Source organism: Polypterus senegalus, chromosome 6, assembly GCF_016835505.1.
Source record: "Polypterus senegalus isolate Bchr_013 chromosome 6, ASM1683550v1, whole genome shotgun sequence".
Lineage (NCBI taxonomy): Eukaryota > Metazoa > Chordata > Cladistia > Polypteriformes > Polypteridae > Polypterus > Polypterus senegalus.
Genome location: NC_053159.1, coordinates 93,371,769 through 93,388,283, shown reverse-complemented (window position 1 = coordinate 93,388,283; position 16,515 = coordinate 93,371,769). Strand labels below are relative to the sequence as shown.

The 16,515-nt window shown below is 41.0% G+C and overlaps 1 protein-coding gene across 1 annotated transcript in view; it reads right to left on the bottom strand.

Annotated features, from left to right (window-relative positions):
* Positions 1-5,760: 5,760 nt before the first annotated feature.
* Positions 5,761-16,515, bottom strand: part of ihha (Indian hedgehog signaling molecule a) — a 67,757-nt gene continuing 57,002 nt past the window's right edge. Inside the window, exon 3 of the mRNA XM_039756511.1 lies at positions 5,761-6,930. Coding sequence (XP_039612445.1) covers positions 6,263-6,930 — 668 coding nt within the window. The 3' untranslated portion in view covers positions 5,761-6,262. The remainder of the gene's footprint in view (positions 6,931-16,515) is intronic.

The following is a 16,515-nucleotide window of genomic DNA, read 5'->3' as shown; positions in this document are numbered from 1 at the left end:
CTAATTCTTCCAAAAAAACATCAAGTTGAATTTTGAAAGCGCATAAAGTCCTATTGTCTACCATGCTTATTCCACTTGTCTATGGTTCTCTGTGTGAAGAAAAACTTCTTAATGTTTGTGTGGAATTTACCCTTAAAAGGTTTCCAACAGTGTCCCTGTGTTCTTCATGAACTCATTTTAAAATAACAGTCTCGATCCACTGGACTAACTGGATTTCACCTCTTCATTTCTTTTGCTTAAACTGAAAAGGCTCAGTTCTTTTAATCTTTCCTCATAATTTATCCCCTGTAGCCCTGGAATCAGCCTGGTTACTCTTCTCTGGACCTTTTCTAGTGCTGCTAATGTAGCCTGGAGACCAAAACTGCGCACAGTACTCCAGATGAGGCCTCACCAGTGCATTATAAAGCTTCAGAACATCGTCCATAAAGGTGACATGATGTTCAGGTTTCCCTAAAATCTATTACAAATTTGAACTTTCAGAGCGTTTACCATACTTTGTAGGACCACCAGGACTGTTGTCTTCATTTTAAAAATTGCTTTTCCAGAGATGCACATTCTTAGTCTGAGTTCTGGTGCTGATGACAGCTTGTTCTTCTCCTATACTTTAACCTGCAACTTTACTTGGATCAGCCAAGCAGCAGAGGAAAAAAACTAAAAATCACAACCTGCTGAGCTAAAAGGAAGATTCCTATAGCTGGGGACAGTTCTTGTTTAGTGCAGATTCTTGATTTCATAACACTTTTCTTTGGAGCTTTTTTGACACTTTAATTATAAAAGGTGGATAACCCGATGTCTACTTGAAGCTGTGACTTCATTTAAAGAACATGAAACTCCACTTCAGACTGTGCTGATTAATTCAAACTAACACAGTCATCTGGGCGCTTTAATGGTCCACCTCTGAACAGACAACGCTTTAGATTTTGCACTTTTTCCTTTCTCTTTGTCTCTAGATTTAAACCCAAAGTTAAAGGCCACTTGCCTTCTAATGGCTGAGGAGAATAGGGCTGTCAGACTCTTGCATATGGATGGCACATCGTGAAGCTCTTTCTTATTTTCCCTGCTGCCTTATGTGGGTCTGGTATTCCCCTGTCATTTGTAAGTTTTATCATATTCTTCAGAACTGCGGCCGGCACAAAAGCTACGGTGTATCAGACAGAGTTTAGTTTATTTAACGACTTGCTTCCTCACCAAACTGTCATCTATTCATCGGTTTCAAGTGTCATTCTGGTTAGCAGTCCCTTTGGCTGCTGTTCTCTTTTAACTGATTGGTATGAGGGGTCCAAAGGGAGGTCTTGTCGTCTGGACTCTTCAAAGTCAGAAATAGTATTTTATGGGAAGGGGTTTCACACGCATTGAGCTGCTGACTCAACTCATCTTTCACTCCATTAGCTTTGTGCTGCCCTCCTCTGGTATGGAGTGAGAGTGCAGATGGGGGTGGTTATGTGACCCCCTTCACAAGCTATTGGTGTGCCTATTGCATTCACCGGTACTGCTATTACTACTACTCGTTTCTGCATGGTGAAAATGCTGGTGAACTACTTTAAAAATACTGGAAATATTTGATGGGTAACATTGCAGACTGAAGTATTGTGGTCATACTGGGTCGAAGGCACAGCACAAAATTGAAAGTAATGTAAAGACCTGGGGCCTCATATATAAAGCCTTACTTAGATTCCATACTAAAATTTTGCTTCTGCTTGAAGGGCAAAAATGACATGCACACAACAGAAATCAATTTTTTAAAACAGTATGTATGCACACCATGTGCCAAACCAAGCTCCTTTATAAATCTCAGATCAACTTGCGCTTTTAGCCACTCCCTGTCAGTAACCATATATGGTGGAAATACTCTTGTTCGTATAAATTTGGTCAAGTTTCCGAGTGACCTTACTACAAACCATGGAAGAACAGAGGAAACAAAAGACATAAAATAAATGTGAACTTGAGGTATTACTGACAGAAGTGAAGAATCACAAGAACATTCTTGCTGTTCTCTCTGCAGGAGTTACTTCATATGAAGTGGGAGCAGCTGAGTGGAGAGAACAATAGCAAAGTGCCCTCATGCAGTCCGAACATCACAGCCAGCACACAGTATGAATGGAAACAGGTTATGTGTGCAGAACTATGAGATATTAGGAGCATTGTTATTGAACTTATAAACAAAATCATTTTGCCATATAAATGTAAACATTGCAACACATACAAGTCACATAACATTTGACGAATGACATCCACATGCCTTTGAATTGTCATTACGTTGATGTGCTGGGGGACAGGGTCTGCGTCATCCATGCAGTCAGTCCATGATTCTACAGTATGTCGTAAAGGCCTGACTAGTCTAAAGACCTTCATCTACCTTTTAATGAACCAATGGTCTGTTCTATTTTCATTATTATCATTATTTATTTATTTAGCTGACTCCTTTATCTGAGGCAACTAACAAACTAAGTTATATAATATATATCAGTTCTATCACTGGTGATGTGCAGGAGTGCCTTTTGTTATGCTGTATCTCCCCTCTTGCGGTGTACCCACTGTCACCTGAAAGTAAGATTATGCACATTGTCTGGGATGTACTCAACCATATCAACTAGGGTTGCTTACCAAGAAGCCAACCATTACAAACAACGTGACCCTCAAATCCGCTTCCCACACTACTATTTGATAAAATAAAGGACTCGTGGGTTGAACCGTGCAGCAACGTTAGACACATTGAGCATCACATATTAGCTGAATATTAATTAAATGATTCTGTGATAGTGCTTTTATTACAACACATGAAGTCAATCGCATCTATTACATTAGGAAAATCAGCAATCGCTGCAAACTGCCTTTTGATCTTGACTGAGTAGTATCTTAAGTATATCTTCCCATACTGATGGCATGACGCAGCTCAGGGTGGCTGCAAGATTCCTGGCTGGTTAGCCATTTAATGTTGAGAAGCACCCATTGCCAAATAACCCAACAACTGTTAAACCCTGTAAGGGATGAGGGATTGCATGATTTCTGCGTGATGGTGTCTGTAATGTATTCAGCCCACAACTCTAAAGTGCATGCCTCTTTAGTCCAAATCAGTCTACAAGTCATGAGCCATAAAATAAATCTTGATTACTGCTAGCGCTGCCTTTGCCAGTTATGTCATACAATACACAGTACACCCTTTTTATGAACAAAATAGACAGGCCACACACTAAGCCAATTACCAATAGACATGTACATTAATATCAACACTAAAGTCAGCTGTATTGAGAGGACGTCAATTATGTGTGATAAAATTAGCTCAAGACTACCAGAATGTGACTGACGCATCAATGAAATGTGCGCTGAAATCGGATTTTCTGTTCTTTTCATTGTCCAGCCACCAGGAGTCACTAAAATTGCAACACCAAAAAAATCTGCATAGGACATGAGAGATGATCGCAACTTGCCATAACATTAAGACAATTTCCGTGCCAAGTTTGTGTTTTATAAATCATGACTTTGCATTTCTAAGTTTTATTATACATGATGCCCCTGGTCCATTAAGAGTCATATTCAAATTTATAAAAAAAACCCACTTGAAATGAGTTATTGGACCAAAGCTTAAAGTTTAAGCATCTTGGGAAGACGGAGTTGTTGTCTGCGATCTAAGAGTTGAGCTGTGAGGTCGAAGGAGATTTGGGGTGAGGTTTGCCCGTTTCCTCACTAACCTATCTTTCATTTCTCTGTGCATTGTGCTGTAGGTAGGCTGTAATGTCGCCCATTCCCTTTAGCACTCTGCTCTTACAGAGGGGGCTTGACTTGCTAGACGTTTTTGTGCCCAGTTGGATTGGGTGGACCAAAGGTTTTTAGTTATAGACGGTAAATCTTTCCTCACTCGCTCATTCGTCTTCCTTACTTGCTTATTGTAGTTTTAGGCCGCTTTTCCAGTTTTAGACAGAAGAAATGTCAAACACTGGATGGGACAGTAGCCCACCACAAGGTATACTCGAACACCCACACCGACGTGGCCCCATGCAGGGCTCGATGGCATGTGTAAGTGCTTGGAGAAAGTCCACGCAGTCCAAAAATGTCCAGAATTTGAGCCTGGATCTCTCTGGTTGTGAGGCAGCTGGACTTTCCACTGTGTCACTGTGCCGCCATTAACTTCAGTCTGGTGCGCCTTTTTTCACCTGACTTCCAGTAAACACAGAAACAGTCACGTGTGCACGGACTATCCAGTTAGTTTCTGAGGGTCGAATCACACCAGCAGCAAAAGAGTAAATGATATTGTTGTTTTTGTAAATCATGGCACGTTGAGGTAATCAAACTAAAATAAAATGGTGAGATGGAAGAAAACAAAAACCCACCCACCCGCCGTCCTGGTAACCCTGATGGAAGTCCATCAGCCACATGATACACTGCCACCACAAGAAGCCCACTCCTGTGGATTCCCACCATTCATTCTGGGTCCTGCACCCACCTTTTGATGACTTGACTACTTTGTCCAGGTATCACTGTATTTGCAAACAGGTCTTGATGGTCTCGTAAACAGAACACACCACTTTAAGGTTAGTTTGGCTTTTTTATTTAAATTAAGGTGAGATTAGAAAACTGCCGTCACATCAGATTAAAAGAAATGCTTGGTCCGTAAGAGCAAAAAAAAAAAAACAAAACAAAGAAAAAAAAAAAGAAAATGCAATTTAAAAAACCACCGTACTGTAAATAATCATTAAATTAAATCTATTCTATGGATAGCTCATATATAATATTAATAAAAATTCATATTGACAACAAACCTTTACAATTCTATATTACATATCTGAGCATAAAAAAATAAAATTTAGCTATGGAGCCTGCAGGTTATTTATACAGTGGAATGCAATGTTCTGAGCAGAACAAATGCTAATGGAGGCCTTGTCCTGCTGGAGGATATGTGTATATGTGTGTGTGTGGGCAGAAGCGCGCAGAGACAGCTTGGCAGGAGCCACAGCAGCTGGGTGATGGAAGTGATAAGATATGGATTCAGTTTATATTTGATCTGCTCGAAATACTGAGGGGGGCTGCTTTCGATGCAACACAAGACATGGACAGCATTGGCCATTTCCACACTAGCCAGATGACTTGAGCAAAAGGGTAGCAGCCACACCAGGTGAAGGCTCAGTCTTGGTGGACAACTTGAATCTTGTTAAAGTGACACTGTCCAGATTCATAGTCTGTGGAAAAGAGCCACAAAGGTCTCACAGGTGCTGCAGTTTCCAATTCATGCTGACATAGGAGGCTTGAGCTGTCTGGAGCTTAGCAAGTGTGTATTTCGGAGTCATACCAGATTCCCTGCAAGGCTCACCCCTGATCTTTCTTTCACTTGAATAAATATTATTTTTTTCGGCGTCCATGAGAGACATTCCTGAGTCATTTTTCAGTGACAGACAGGTCAGCAGGTACAATAATCTGGAGCTGAAAAAGGACAAGCGTTTTGGGCGAAAACACTTTAACTGGGTATGCAGGCAGATTTCTGAGGAAAAGCCATCTGTAGGAAACCCCTCCAGATGGGAATGGGCAGCCAAACCTTTCTGGTTGCTCAGCCTGGGACTGCCTTGTGAAAGGGGGCCTGGACACCAGCTGGTCTTAATACTTCTAGGCAGTTTGAGAGCTAGAAGATATATACGCAGAACATCTCTAGACCTGCCCTTCAGAAAACTAACAAGGACAATATGGGAACTGTTTGGCAAAAAAGTAATTATATATATATATATATATATATATATATATATATATATATATATATATATATATATATATATATATATATATGTGTACTTAGAGGTACATTTCTGTTGAAGGGACTATCTTGAAGGCCAAACAGACAAAACATGAAGTCCTGCAGAGAAAGTGCATCTTCAAAACTTTTGTGAAAACAGAAATGTATATGGAAGTGTGCAGGTGCTGTGAGTGTGTCAATACAAATATGCTGACGCCACTTGCCCCATGATGGCATGGTTCAGAGTAATGGAGGCCTGCGTTCTAGGCACAAATGTACATGGAGATAGAAGTCTCTTTCTTGGTACCTCTAAACACCCTAAGGAGTCTTTAAATCAGCAAAACGACCCTCCACATGTCCAGCTGACGGATCTCTAGTCCTGTGCCCCCTACTGCTGGAGTTGACCCTGCCTTCCCGAGAGGACAGCCCAGTGTGGCTGGGACTGCAACTGCAAGCATCCTCGCTGGATTTAGTGTAAATAAATAAATTGGCAGGTCATTCCCATGGGACTTTAAAGGATAAGGGGTAAGGCTGCCAAATGCTTCATCTCTCAGTCTCGGCCATCCCCCAGGGATGATAGTGCTCGGGATTCAAAAGCAGCACCCCGAGCTTGTGAAGGAGCTGGGGGTACCAGTGCAGCCCCTCCTGCTGCACGCGAGGAAGTCCAGTTAGGCTATAAAAAAGCCGCAGGGGCCCCAGTGCCCAGTGTGCCCAGCTGTGCTTGTCTAAGGCTGCATAACAGGAGGCCAGCACATCGTTCACAACCAGTGTCCCATGGCGTGTGAGTGGTGCATAGACCCCGCTGTCCTCCTGGGTGGCCACTGATGCAATTCGAGCAGGATGCAGATTCAGCCCATCTGATGATACCAGGGCACACAGCCCCGGCCGCACCTCACTGGCAAACATTGTCTGGAAGTGGACAGGGTTTGAGTCAGAGCAATTGCTGGCCACAAAGAGTAAATGAGCTGCTGTTAGGGTGAGGCTCCTCGGTGGCTCATCCTGAGTTTTTATAGTGTAGAACACTTTCTTGGCTGAAGGGTCCCGGTCCATGAAGGTGAGGAACTCGCTGTAAACTGGCTGCCATCCCTCGGCAGCAGCTAAAATCCGATCTCCCGGAAGCAGGTCCTTCACAAGCTTCTGGGTACCATTCTCCAGCCGTACCCAGGCTTTGCCAGGGAAGCAGCCCCCTGTTTTGGCAGCCACGGAGTTCTCTGAAAAAGAAAAGAAGATGACCGTGAATGAGGTGGCAAACCTGAAGGTAAAGCCAGCCACCCAAAAAGAACTTACTGCCTTTTGACTGTGTGGCCCCCTGCCCCCCCACCAAACCCATCGCATGGATCTTTTAAGCACAGACAGAAAGTTGGAGTGTATAAAGCACCAATTTAGCAGCCAGCCAGCCTCTCGGGTGGCTAATCCCAGAGGTGTGTGTGTGCAAAGGTCAAAAAGGCGCTGCTCGTAAAAGCAGCTCCGAACGCCGGCAGTGGCCGAAAACTTAAGCAACAAGCAACCTCTGCTTTGTACAATCACTTTTAGTATTTAGCTCACAGAAATGTGGAAACTCGTTTAACTGAAATCTTGCCAGCTATTTGGGCTGGGCCTTTTTTTGTTTGTTTATTATCAAAAACAATTCGATATTTCTTCCAAAATGACGGCTTTAGACCTAACTGTTGGTTCCTCTGAGACGTGTTTATGGATCAGCTTGTTTTGTTTGGAACGTGCTCTGCAGTGAACCCTCGGAAAACTGGACTGTAGTGAATACGCACATTTTTCTGCTACAAAGGCGAACCTTCACGCGGAGGTTAAGAAATGCACGTCCGTGGCATAAAAAGGATAATAAAGATATCTATAAATATCTCACGTTCTCCTGTGACCTTTACCTTTGTTCACATTTCACTACAGCTACACAGGGATATGGCCTCAGCTCCCTGTTGACTGAAGCACTTTAGACCTTATAGCTCAGCAGCCCTCCTCATGCCATACACACGCTTCACTGGGAATGCTGGGTATACTTGGTGGAGGTTCATTTTTTTGCCCTGCACAATAATCTGGCCATCCGTTTTCAAAGCCAAATCTCGGGGGTGTGTAGAGATGAAGTCTCACTTAGCCACAGTAGGCAAAAGGCCAGGACCCTCACAACATTCTATTGCAAAAACGCTACTCTGTTTTCTGACTTAAAAAATTGAATTGAGGTTTGCAACGGGCCAGAACCTAAGCTGGAAGCATCAGACACAAGATAGGAAAGTAAAGAGAATGGGCTGTCCATCCATTGTAGGGCACAGACACACAAATTTAGGGCCACAGTGTCTCCCTATGACAAGGATTTCAATTAATTATTTTGTTATTAATATATAATAATCTGGAACATTAACAAAAATTATTACAATTTTTTTTTTTTACTAAATTAACCGAATAATTAAAATCACAATTATGTTTTTGTTTATTTGCCAAAACTAATTAATATGGCTTAATCAAGCCATCCATTCATTTATTCTGCAAGGGCCAGGGCATGCCCTGGAAGAAAGGAGCACACTGCAGGAACCACTCTTGAATGGGACAGCAACACACTGCCAGATATTGAGAGGGCTATTTAATAATTCATTACTTATTTCCCTAAGTGTCACATTACGTGATTGTTTGATGTTCGGTTTGTCAGAATTGCTAACCATGTCAAATTAAATGAATGGAAACTACTGGCTGTGTCACATTTGCTGTCCGAGCACTGATTTTCTAGCACAGTTATGCTTGCCCCTTTTCCTTACAGCCAATAGCGTGCTGCCTGACGGAGCTGGTGCAGTACAAAGGGCTAACAACTGCAGTGAACCCAGCCGTAGTCTCGGCCCTTTCATTTTATTTTCTGTTCTGTTATGGTATGTAAAACATGAGACATCAGACAGACATCCTTCTGTTTTCTTTGTAATGTCCACAGCCCCCATTCTGCCTGACAAAGCCGGCACAGTACGAAGGGTTAAAAGCTGCAGTGAGTTCAGCCGCAGTCTCGGCACTTTTTTATTTTTTCCATCATTTTGAAGTGCATAAAACACAAGACATCAAGCAGATGTCCTTCTCTTCTGACTGTGAGGTTCAAAACGTGTGTTCCTTATTCCTCATTGCTACATTCTATGTGTTGCATTTACAGATGGGCATTCATTGGTTGTCAGCTCTCCTGCTCACATAGAACCCGCCTCTACGACAGTTTGAATTTAGTGCAGTGAGACTCAGACTAATCACCAGATACCTCACATTAGACGACCGGCTTCACAGGAGTGCACCGCTGACTGCCTACGACTTCCTAAGACTACGGAAATGAAGACTATGACTGAAAACCACTGGAAAAGTTGTGTGATGTTGACCTAAGCTTTATTTGATACTCAGTTCAATGCAGTTTATTTTTGTACGGCGCTCTTCATTTATAGTGCAGGCTCAGATCGCTGCCACATGTTCAGCAGTAGACGCAATTCCAAACTTTATAAATTGCACCATGAGTACACATTTAAGACACGGAGGTGTTTAAAGAGACAGGAAAACAGAAGTTTGAAAATGCTTAACGTAAACAGAACCTAACGATACCTGTCCTACATTTCAGTAATTGAACTCTGATGATTTATACAGATTTTGAAATAATTTACAGTATATTAATAAGATTAGAACATAAATTGAACCTTTTACCAACTGTAACTTTTAACCTTGATCCAAAATGTATATTAAGTAGTATGAATTTGATTGAACATGAAAACAAAAATGACAAAATTACGTCACATTTTATGAATGATTTGGTCGGGCATGTTCATCCTTATTCAGCACTGCATGTCTACAGATATTATTTCAGCATGAATGTCTTGGATAGGAATATTTGTTTTTTACTTTAATTAAATGTTGGAATGTAAAATATTCATTCAAAGAGTTAAAAAATGAGCTCATTTCCTAGCTTTTGGGAAATACCTTACGAAATATTGTCTTGAAAATATAATTTAGTTACATTTTTTCACAAATGTTTAACAGCTACAGTAGAGAACTGGGCTAAGACTGGAAAAAGCAGAAAAAAGGGTGGCAATCATTTAGTGCACACTGGAACATTAAAAGGAGACTGGAGTGGAGAAAACAACCCAAATCAGCTGTTTAAAGTGGTGGGCACTCATTCCTGACTTCTGTTCTAGTCCAGAAAAACACACGTGATGGTGTGCTGGGGAGGCAGCATAAAGAAGAAAGTCACCTCATGCCTGGACAAACTGGTGAGGAAGGCAGGCTCTGTTGTAGGCACGGAGCTGGACAGTCTGATATCTGTGGCAGAGCGACGGGCACTGAGCAGGCTCCTGTCAATCATGGAGAATCCACTGCATCCACTGAACAGGATCATCTCCAGACAGAGGAGCAGCTTCAGCGACAGACTGCTGACACTGTCCTGCTCCACTGACAGACTGAGGAGATCATTCCTCCCTCACATTATGTGACTCTTCAATTCCACCTGGGGTATACGTTAACATTATACAAAGTTATTGTCTGTTTTACCTGCATTTTTATCACTCTTTAATTTAATATTATTTTATATCAGTATTTCAGTATACTGCTGCTGTATTATGTGAATTTCCCCTTGGGATTAATAAAGTATCTATCTATCTATCTATCTATCTATCTATCTATCTATCTATCTATCTATCTATCTATCTATCTACAGGGTGGTCCAGATCTAATTATGCCGGTCCAGATCGTCTAGATGACTTTCATTTATGCGGGGACGATTCCAGTTCGGCGCGAAGACGATTCTTCATGTCGTCAGTTCGCACACTTCTCGAGGGTGATTTTCTATGTAATAAACTTAATAAGTTATAGCGTAATGAAAATTGCATAATTAGATCTGGACCACCCTATATCTATCTAGATATGAAGACATATCAGTGATGTGCTTTGATTCAATTCATTCTTCTCAGCTATTGTAAGCTACATGGAAGTTGCTGTATGACCAGAACACAATTAACTGATTACAGCAGCTTGTTTAGATGCTTGAAATGCACATTCAAAGATGAAATGTTTCAGTTTGTTTGTTTGGCCACTGGGAGGAAAACTTGAGCTAAAACCCAGCAACGTATTAAAACATTGGCTTCAAAATGACATGTTTATGTTGCTGCTGTGCGTGTCTGTTGTTGACATTCTCCAAACCAACCTAACATATCCAGTAAAAGCAAAATTGGAAGGGTAAATAATGTATATCACAATCAAAGGTGTTTTTGATTTTCTAAGCCCGACAGTGTTGCCACCTTGAATTAAAAACTACATTCTATAGTCAATGCTGGCATAATACTGGCATTACCTGACTAGTAAACAGCATGGCACTAAATTCAAGAAACTCTCCCCCGTGTTTTTTTTTTTGGATGCTGCAACCTGTTGTACTTTCAAATCTTGCTTTTCAGCCACTGGGCTATTAATAAATCTCCTTCTCCTTCTCCCTTCACACTCATACAGGGTACCCCAGGAATTCACTACTCGCTTAACATCACGTGCGTGCCAGGGTGATAGCATCACAGTTTTTACCAGCAAGTTTGTTTGTTTTGCATTTGAAAGAAAGTATGGAGATCAGACAGGCTAAAAGGGTTACTCTATTTCCGAGCCAAGGAGTAAATTATTACGCGGCTTTTGGCAACCGAGAAAAATGCTAAAGCATATGAACAGGTTATAAAAAGGCAACAAACTGTGAACTGTTTGGACATCAGTGTCGCCAATTTATGTCCCTGGGCCTCCCTTATGACTCTGGTTAAATGAGTTAAATGTGAATTCTAACAACCTATGAAATTTGTAGGCTGTCCTTTCAAGCATCAAATAATGAATTCCAGTACATTAATAGGATATTTAACCCAGGTATATCCCATGTGTTATACGTGCCTCCTGAGTCCAAGGCCGGTCAATTACTCTGACCTACCTATAACATGCTGCAGGTCTGGCATACCCACTGCAGGCCCACATGTGGATGTGTTACTCCTCCCGGCTGTGAAGTTCCTCCTTGGGAATTGTGTCTGCACTTGTGACATCCTTGAATGTACTGTAAATCTAGATGGGTGGCATGGAGCACCATGAAGTCTCCTCCCTAACAATTTGCACACAATGAACATTATGTGGGCCTTTGGGCTCCTGATAAAACGAGACAATGTTACCTCTGACCTTTTGCCCATTGCCAGACCCCATGCAGGAGGCTTTTATGTTAATGGCCCTTGGTGTGCATCCTTTAGCAAACATCACTTGAGTGAATGAATGACTGACCCAATTGGCCTAAGATTTACAGTACTAGGGATTGTAGCATGGAGGTGGGGGAAGAATCAGGAATGAGAGTGCCATAATCTGCTACTAGTGATATTAAAGACCAAAATAATCTTTCTTCTTATATAATACGCTATAGTGGCTGTCCGTTTGTCTGTCCAGGATTTTAAATCACCTGTAGCTCACAACCCGTTTGGACTATTGACTTGAAATGTGGTATACATATACCACGTGACATCTACTGTCCGCTTTCGGGGTGATGATTTTTATTCCTCTTTTTATTTTATTTTATTGTAGAATCAACTCTCGGCTGCAGAGTGGCCATGCAGCGTATGTGTACGGGCGCCATTCTCATTTCTACCACCTTCGCCATCACTTCCCCTACCTCTTCATATCTTAAATTATTCTTGAGGCAGATTGAAGACTTAAGTGCCAGCTACAGTGAAAAATTAAGGAAAATGTACTAAGTAATTCCAACACAAAAACTGACTTTTTTAACGTGAAAAGATGGCAACGAAAGAAGAGAAGAAGCGGGCTGCTAGGGTGGAGAAAAGAAGAGATGCTCAGGAAGCAGCAAGCACATCAACCTCTGAACAAACGAATGCTAAATGTACGAGAAAGAAGATGAAATCTAGGAATGCTCATGTCAAGTGTATTCAGTGTGCAGTGCGCCGTTGCTGTTAATAATAATAATGAGCAACACAGAATTAATAAAAATCTGCACATCATTGAGAAAAGCAAGTCTAACTAGAAAGATTACAATATGCAAGCTTTCATGGCAACTTAGGGCGCTTCTTCAGGCATATAAGAAAATAAGTATATGGTATATAATTTTGTATGCTGTCAATATACAATGAATGTCTCCTTGAGTGCTCCTGCTTGTACTGGATTTAGTTTTTGGTTGTTCTTGTTTTTAAAACATTTTTATTTTATTTTATTTACATATATATATATATATATATATATATATATATATATATATATATATATATATATATACCTGTATATATATATATATATATATATACCTGTATATATATATATATATATATATATACATATAATAATCTACTCTATATATATAAAATCTTAAGCTGATTTTGTGCAGCGATTTTATTTGACTTTTTATGTCATGGTTTTTGTCACGCTTTAAATCAGACTTATTTTAAAACCTACATATATATGTTTGGTATCATTCTTTTCAGAATTTATCAAACTTTAATGTGATGTTTTAAGACTTTCAGACTCTTATTCTGTTTTTAAATTATAAACTAAAAAATATCAAGAATTCACGTCCCGCGAGATGGGGCTGGAAAAAAAAGACAAAGAGTAGATGACAAAGACAGCTGCTGTACAGACTTTTAAAAATCTGAAGCACGACACGAGATGCAGATCACGTGGCACAGCAGGAGCAGCAAGCCTGCAGCTGATCGAACAAAGAGGAGGTAAAAGTATCTCCCCCTGGATGCTAGATGGCAGCCTCCCTGGGTTTAAGTGGGTGCCTCGGACTCCCGCATGGCTTCATGGGAGTTGGAGTGTTGTGCAGTCCTGTTGGGTTCCGCACGCGCCATGTATATTTATATATACAGTGCACCCGGGAAGGATTCACAGCGCATCACTTTTTCCACATTTTGTTATGTTACAGCCTTATTCCAAAATGGATTAAATTTTTTTTCTCTCAGAATTCTACACACAACACCCCATAATGACAACATGAAAAAGTTTACTTGAGGTTTTTGCAAATTTATTAAAATAAAAAAATTGAGAAAGCACATGTACAGTATATAAGTATTCACAGCCTTTGCCATGAAGCTCAAAATTGAGCCCAGGTGCATCCTGTTTCCCCTGATCATCCTTGAGATGTTTCTGAAGCTTAATTGGAGTCCACCTGTGGTAAATTCAGTTGATTGGACATGATTTGGAAAGGCACACACCTGTCTATATAAGGTCCCACAGTTGACAGTTCATGTCAGAGCACAAACCAAGCATGAAGTCAAAGGAATTGTCTTGAGGCACAAATCTGGGGAAGGTTACAGAAAAATTTCTGCTCCTTTGAAGGTCCCAATGAGCACAGTGGCCTCCTCCATCTGCAAGTAGAAGAAGTTTGAAACCACCAGGACTCTTCCTAGAGCTGGCCGGCCATCTAAACTGAGCAATCGGGGGAGAACAGCCTTAGTCAGGGAGTTGACCAAGAACCCGATGGTCACTCTGTCAGAGCTCCAGAGGTCCTCTGTGGAGAGAGGAGAACTTTCCAGAAGGACAACCATCTCTGCAGCAATCCACCAATCAGGCCTGTATGGCAGAGAAGCCACTCCTTAGTAAAAGGCACATGGCAGTCAGCCTGGAGTTTGTCAAAAGGCACCTGAAGGACTCTCAGACCATGAGAAAGAAAATTCTCTGGCCTGATGAGGCAAAGATTGAACTCTTTGGTGTGAATTCCAGGCGTCACGTTTGGAGGAAACCAGGCACCGCTCATCACCAGCCAATACCATCCCTACAGTGAAGCATGGTGGTGGCAGCATCATGCTATGGGGATGTTTTTCAGTAGCAGGAACTGGCAGACTAGTCAGGATAAAGGGAAAGATGACTGCAGCAATGTACAGAGGTATCCTGGATGAAAACCTGCTCCAGAGCGCTCTTCACCTCAGACTGGGGTGACATTTCATCTTTCAGCAGGACAACGACCCTAAGCACACAGCCAAGATATCAAAGGAGTGGCTTCAGGACAACTCTGTGAATGTCCTTGAGTGGCCCAGCCAGAGCCTCTGGAGAGATCTTAAAATGGCTGTGCACTGACGCTTCCCATCCAACCTGATGGAGCTTGAGAGGTGCTGCAAAGAGGAACGGGCGAAACTGGCCAAGGATAGGTGTACCGAGCTTGTGGCATCATATTCAAAAACACTTGAGGCTGTAATTGCTGCCAAAGGTGCATCGACAAAGTATTGAGCAAAGGCTGTGAATACTTATGTACATGTGATTTCTCAGTTTTTTTATTTTTAATAAATTTGCAAAAACCTCAAGTAAACTTTTTTCACGTTGGCATTATGGGGTGTTGTGTGTAGAATTCTGAGGAAAAAAATGAATTTCATCCATTTTGGAATAAGGCTGTAACATAACAAAATGTGGAAAAAGTGATGTGCTGTGAATACTTTCCGGATGCACTGTATATATATAGGCACACACACACATACACAAACATAATTTGTCAAGGTTTGAGAGTGCAATGATGTGTACAGTCAACTCTCCATTAAAATTGTTTTACCCTAATAAAGAAATAAAGGCTTTGTATTGGACAATGGGCCATCCTCCCATTGTTACAATTGCCCATCTCTCCCTCCTTCCATTTCCTAACTGTATTATCCAGTTCAGGGTCACTGGGGTCCAGCTTGTGTCTATCCAAGCCAGACTGGGAAAGTGATAGGCTCCAACTCATTAGGGATGTCACCCTCGTACATCTCCATTTTCAACAGCTGCAAAATGAGCTGCACCGTATGTTCATTTCAAAATAAAATGCATTTACGTAATGTTTGAAAGTGCCCAAGTTGGCCAGACATGTATGTGGTTCAATTCACAATGTATTGAGGAACGAAGAAATCTGTCCAGTGGTACAACATGTCAACGGAAGCGAAGCACAGAGTTGCAGAGAGCCATGGTTAGAGGAGCTAAAACAACATGCTGAAAATGAATCTGCTAACAATACATTTCTGTCATGTTTTTGACATCAAAGTAATGTTTACTAGTATTGAAAGCACATGTGACACATATTAGAAGATTTGACTGGTATGGGAGTGAATGTGATGGCATCTCCAGTTAGGAGAGCTTACTGCCATTACAGTCCAAATCAATGACTAACTCGGCACTAATACACAGGCGTAAATAACAGCAACGTCTGGTTACCGTGAGGTAGCCTGACAACATTAGAACAAGGGATGTTTTTCAGGAAATCTGAAATAATAATAATAACCTAGCAATTTACAAGTTTGATTTCACAAAGGTAGTCTTAAAATTGAGACAAAGTAGAAAATGATTTGGAAAATTAAAGAATCAGGTGTTTATGATATTCCAAAGTTGAATTAATTTGACTTGTCCAATAAACATTGCCCTTCATAAGCACCAGCTAATGCTTTCTCCATTAAACATGAATCTCACAACACCAAATGTCACAAACCCGATAAAGTGATTTTCTTGCCTACCGGGTTTGAAAGGAGTGTATGTGCATAAAAAATATTCTGAATCATCTTGGTATTCAGTATGTCCATGTCTGAAAATGTCTGATTTTCTTCATTTTAGTATTAACTTTAAGCAATATTTGTTTTTCAGTTACTGTAGAGAAAATGTCACAGAATAAATTTCTATATGCACATACAGTATTAAAATAAATTGTCATTTGTTATAATCCCTGCACCAAAATCCCCCAAAAGACAGTAAAATCGTCCCATTTGTTGTTACATCGTGAGGAATATCCCCTCTCTGTCACACATGAAATTCAATCCCTGCACATATTATGAACATCACTTCATTTACAGTTACATTAAGGATATTTTTAGATA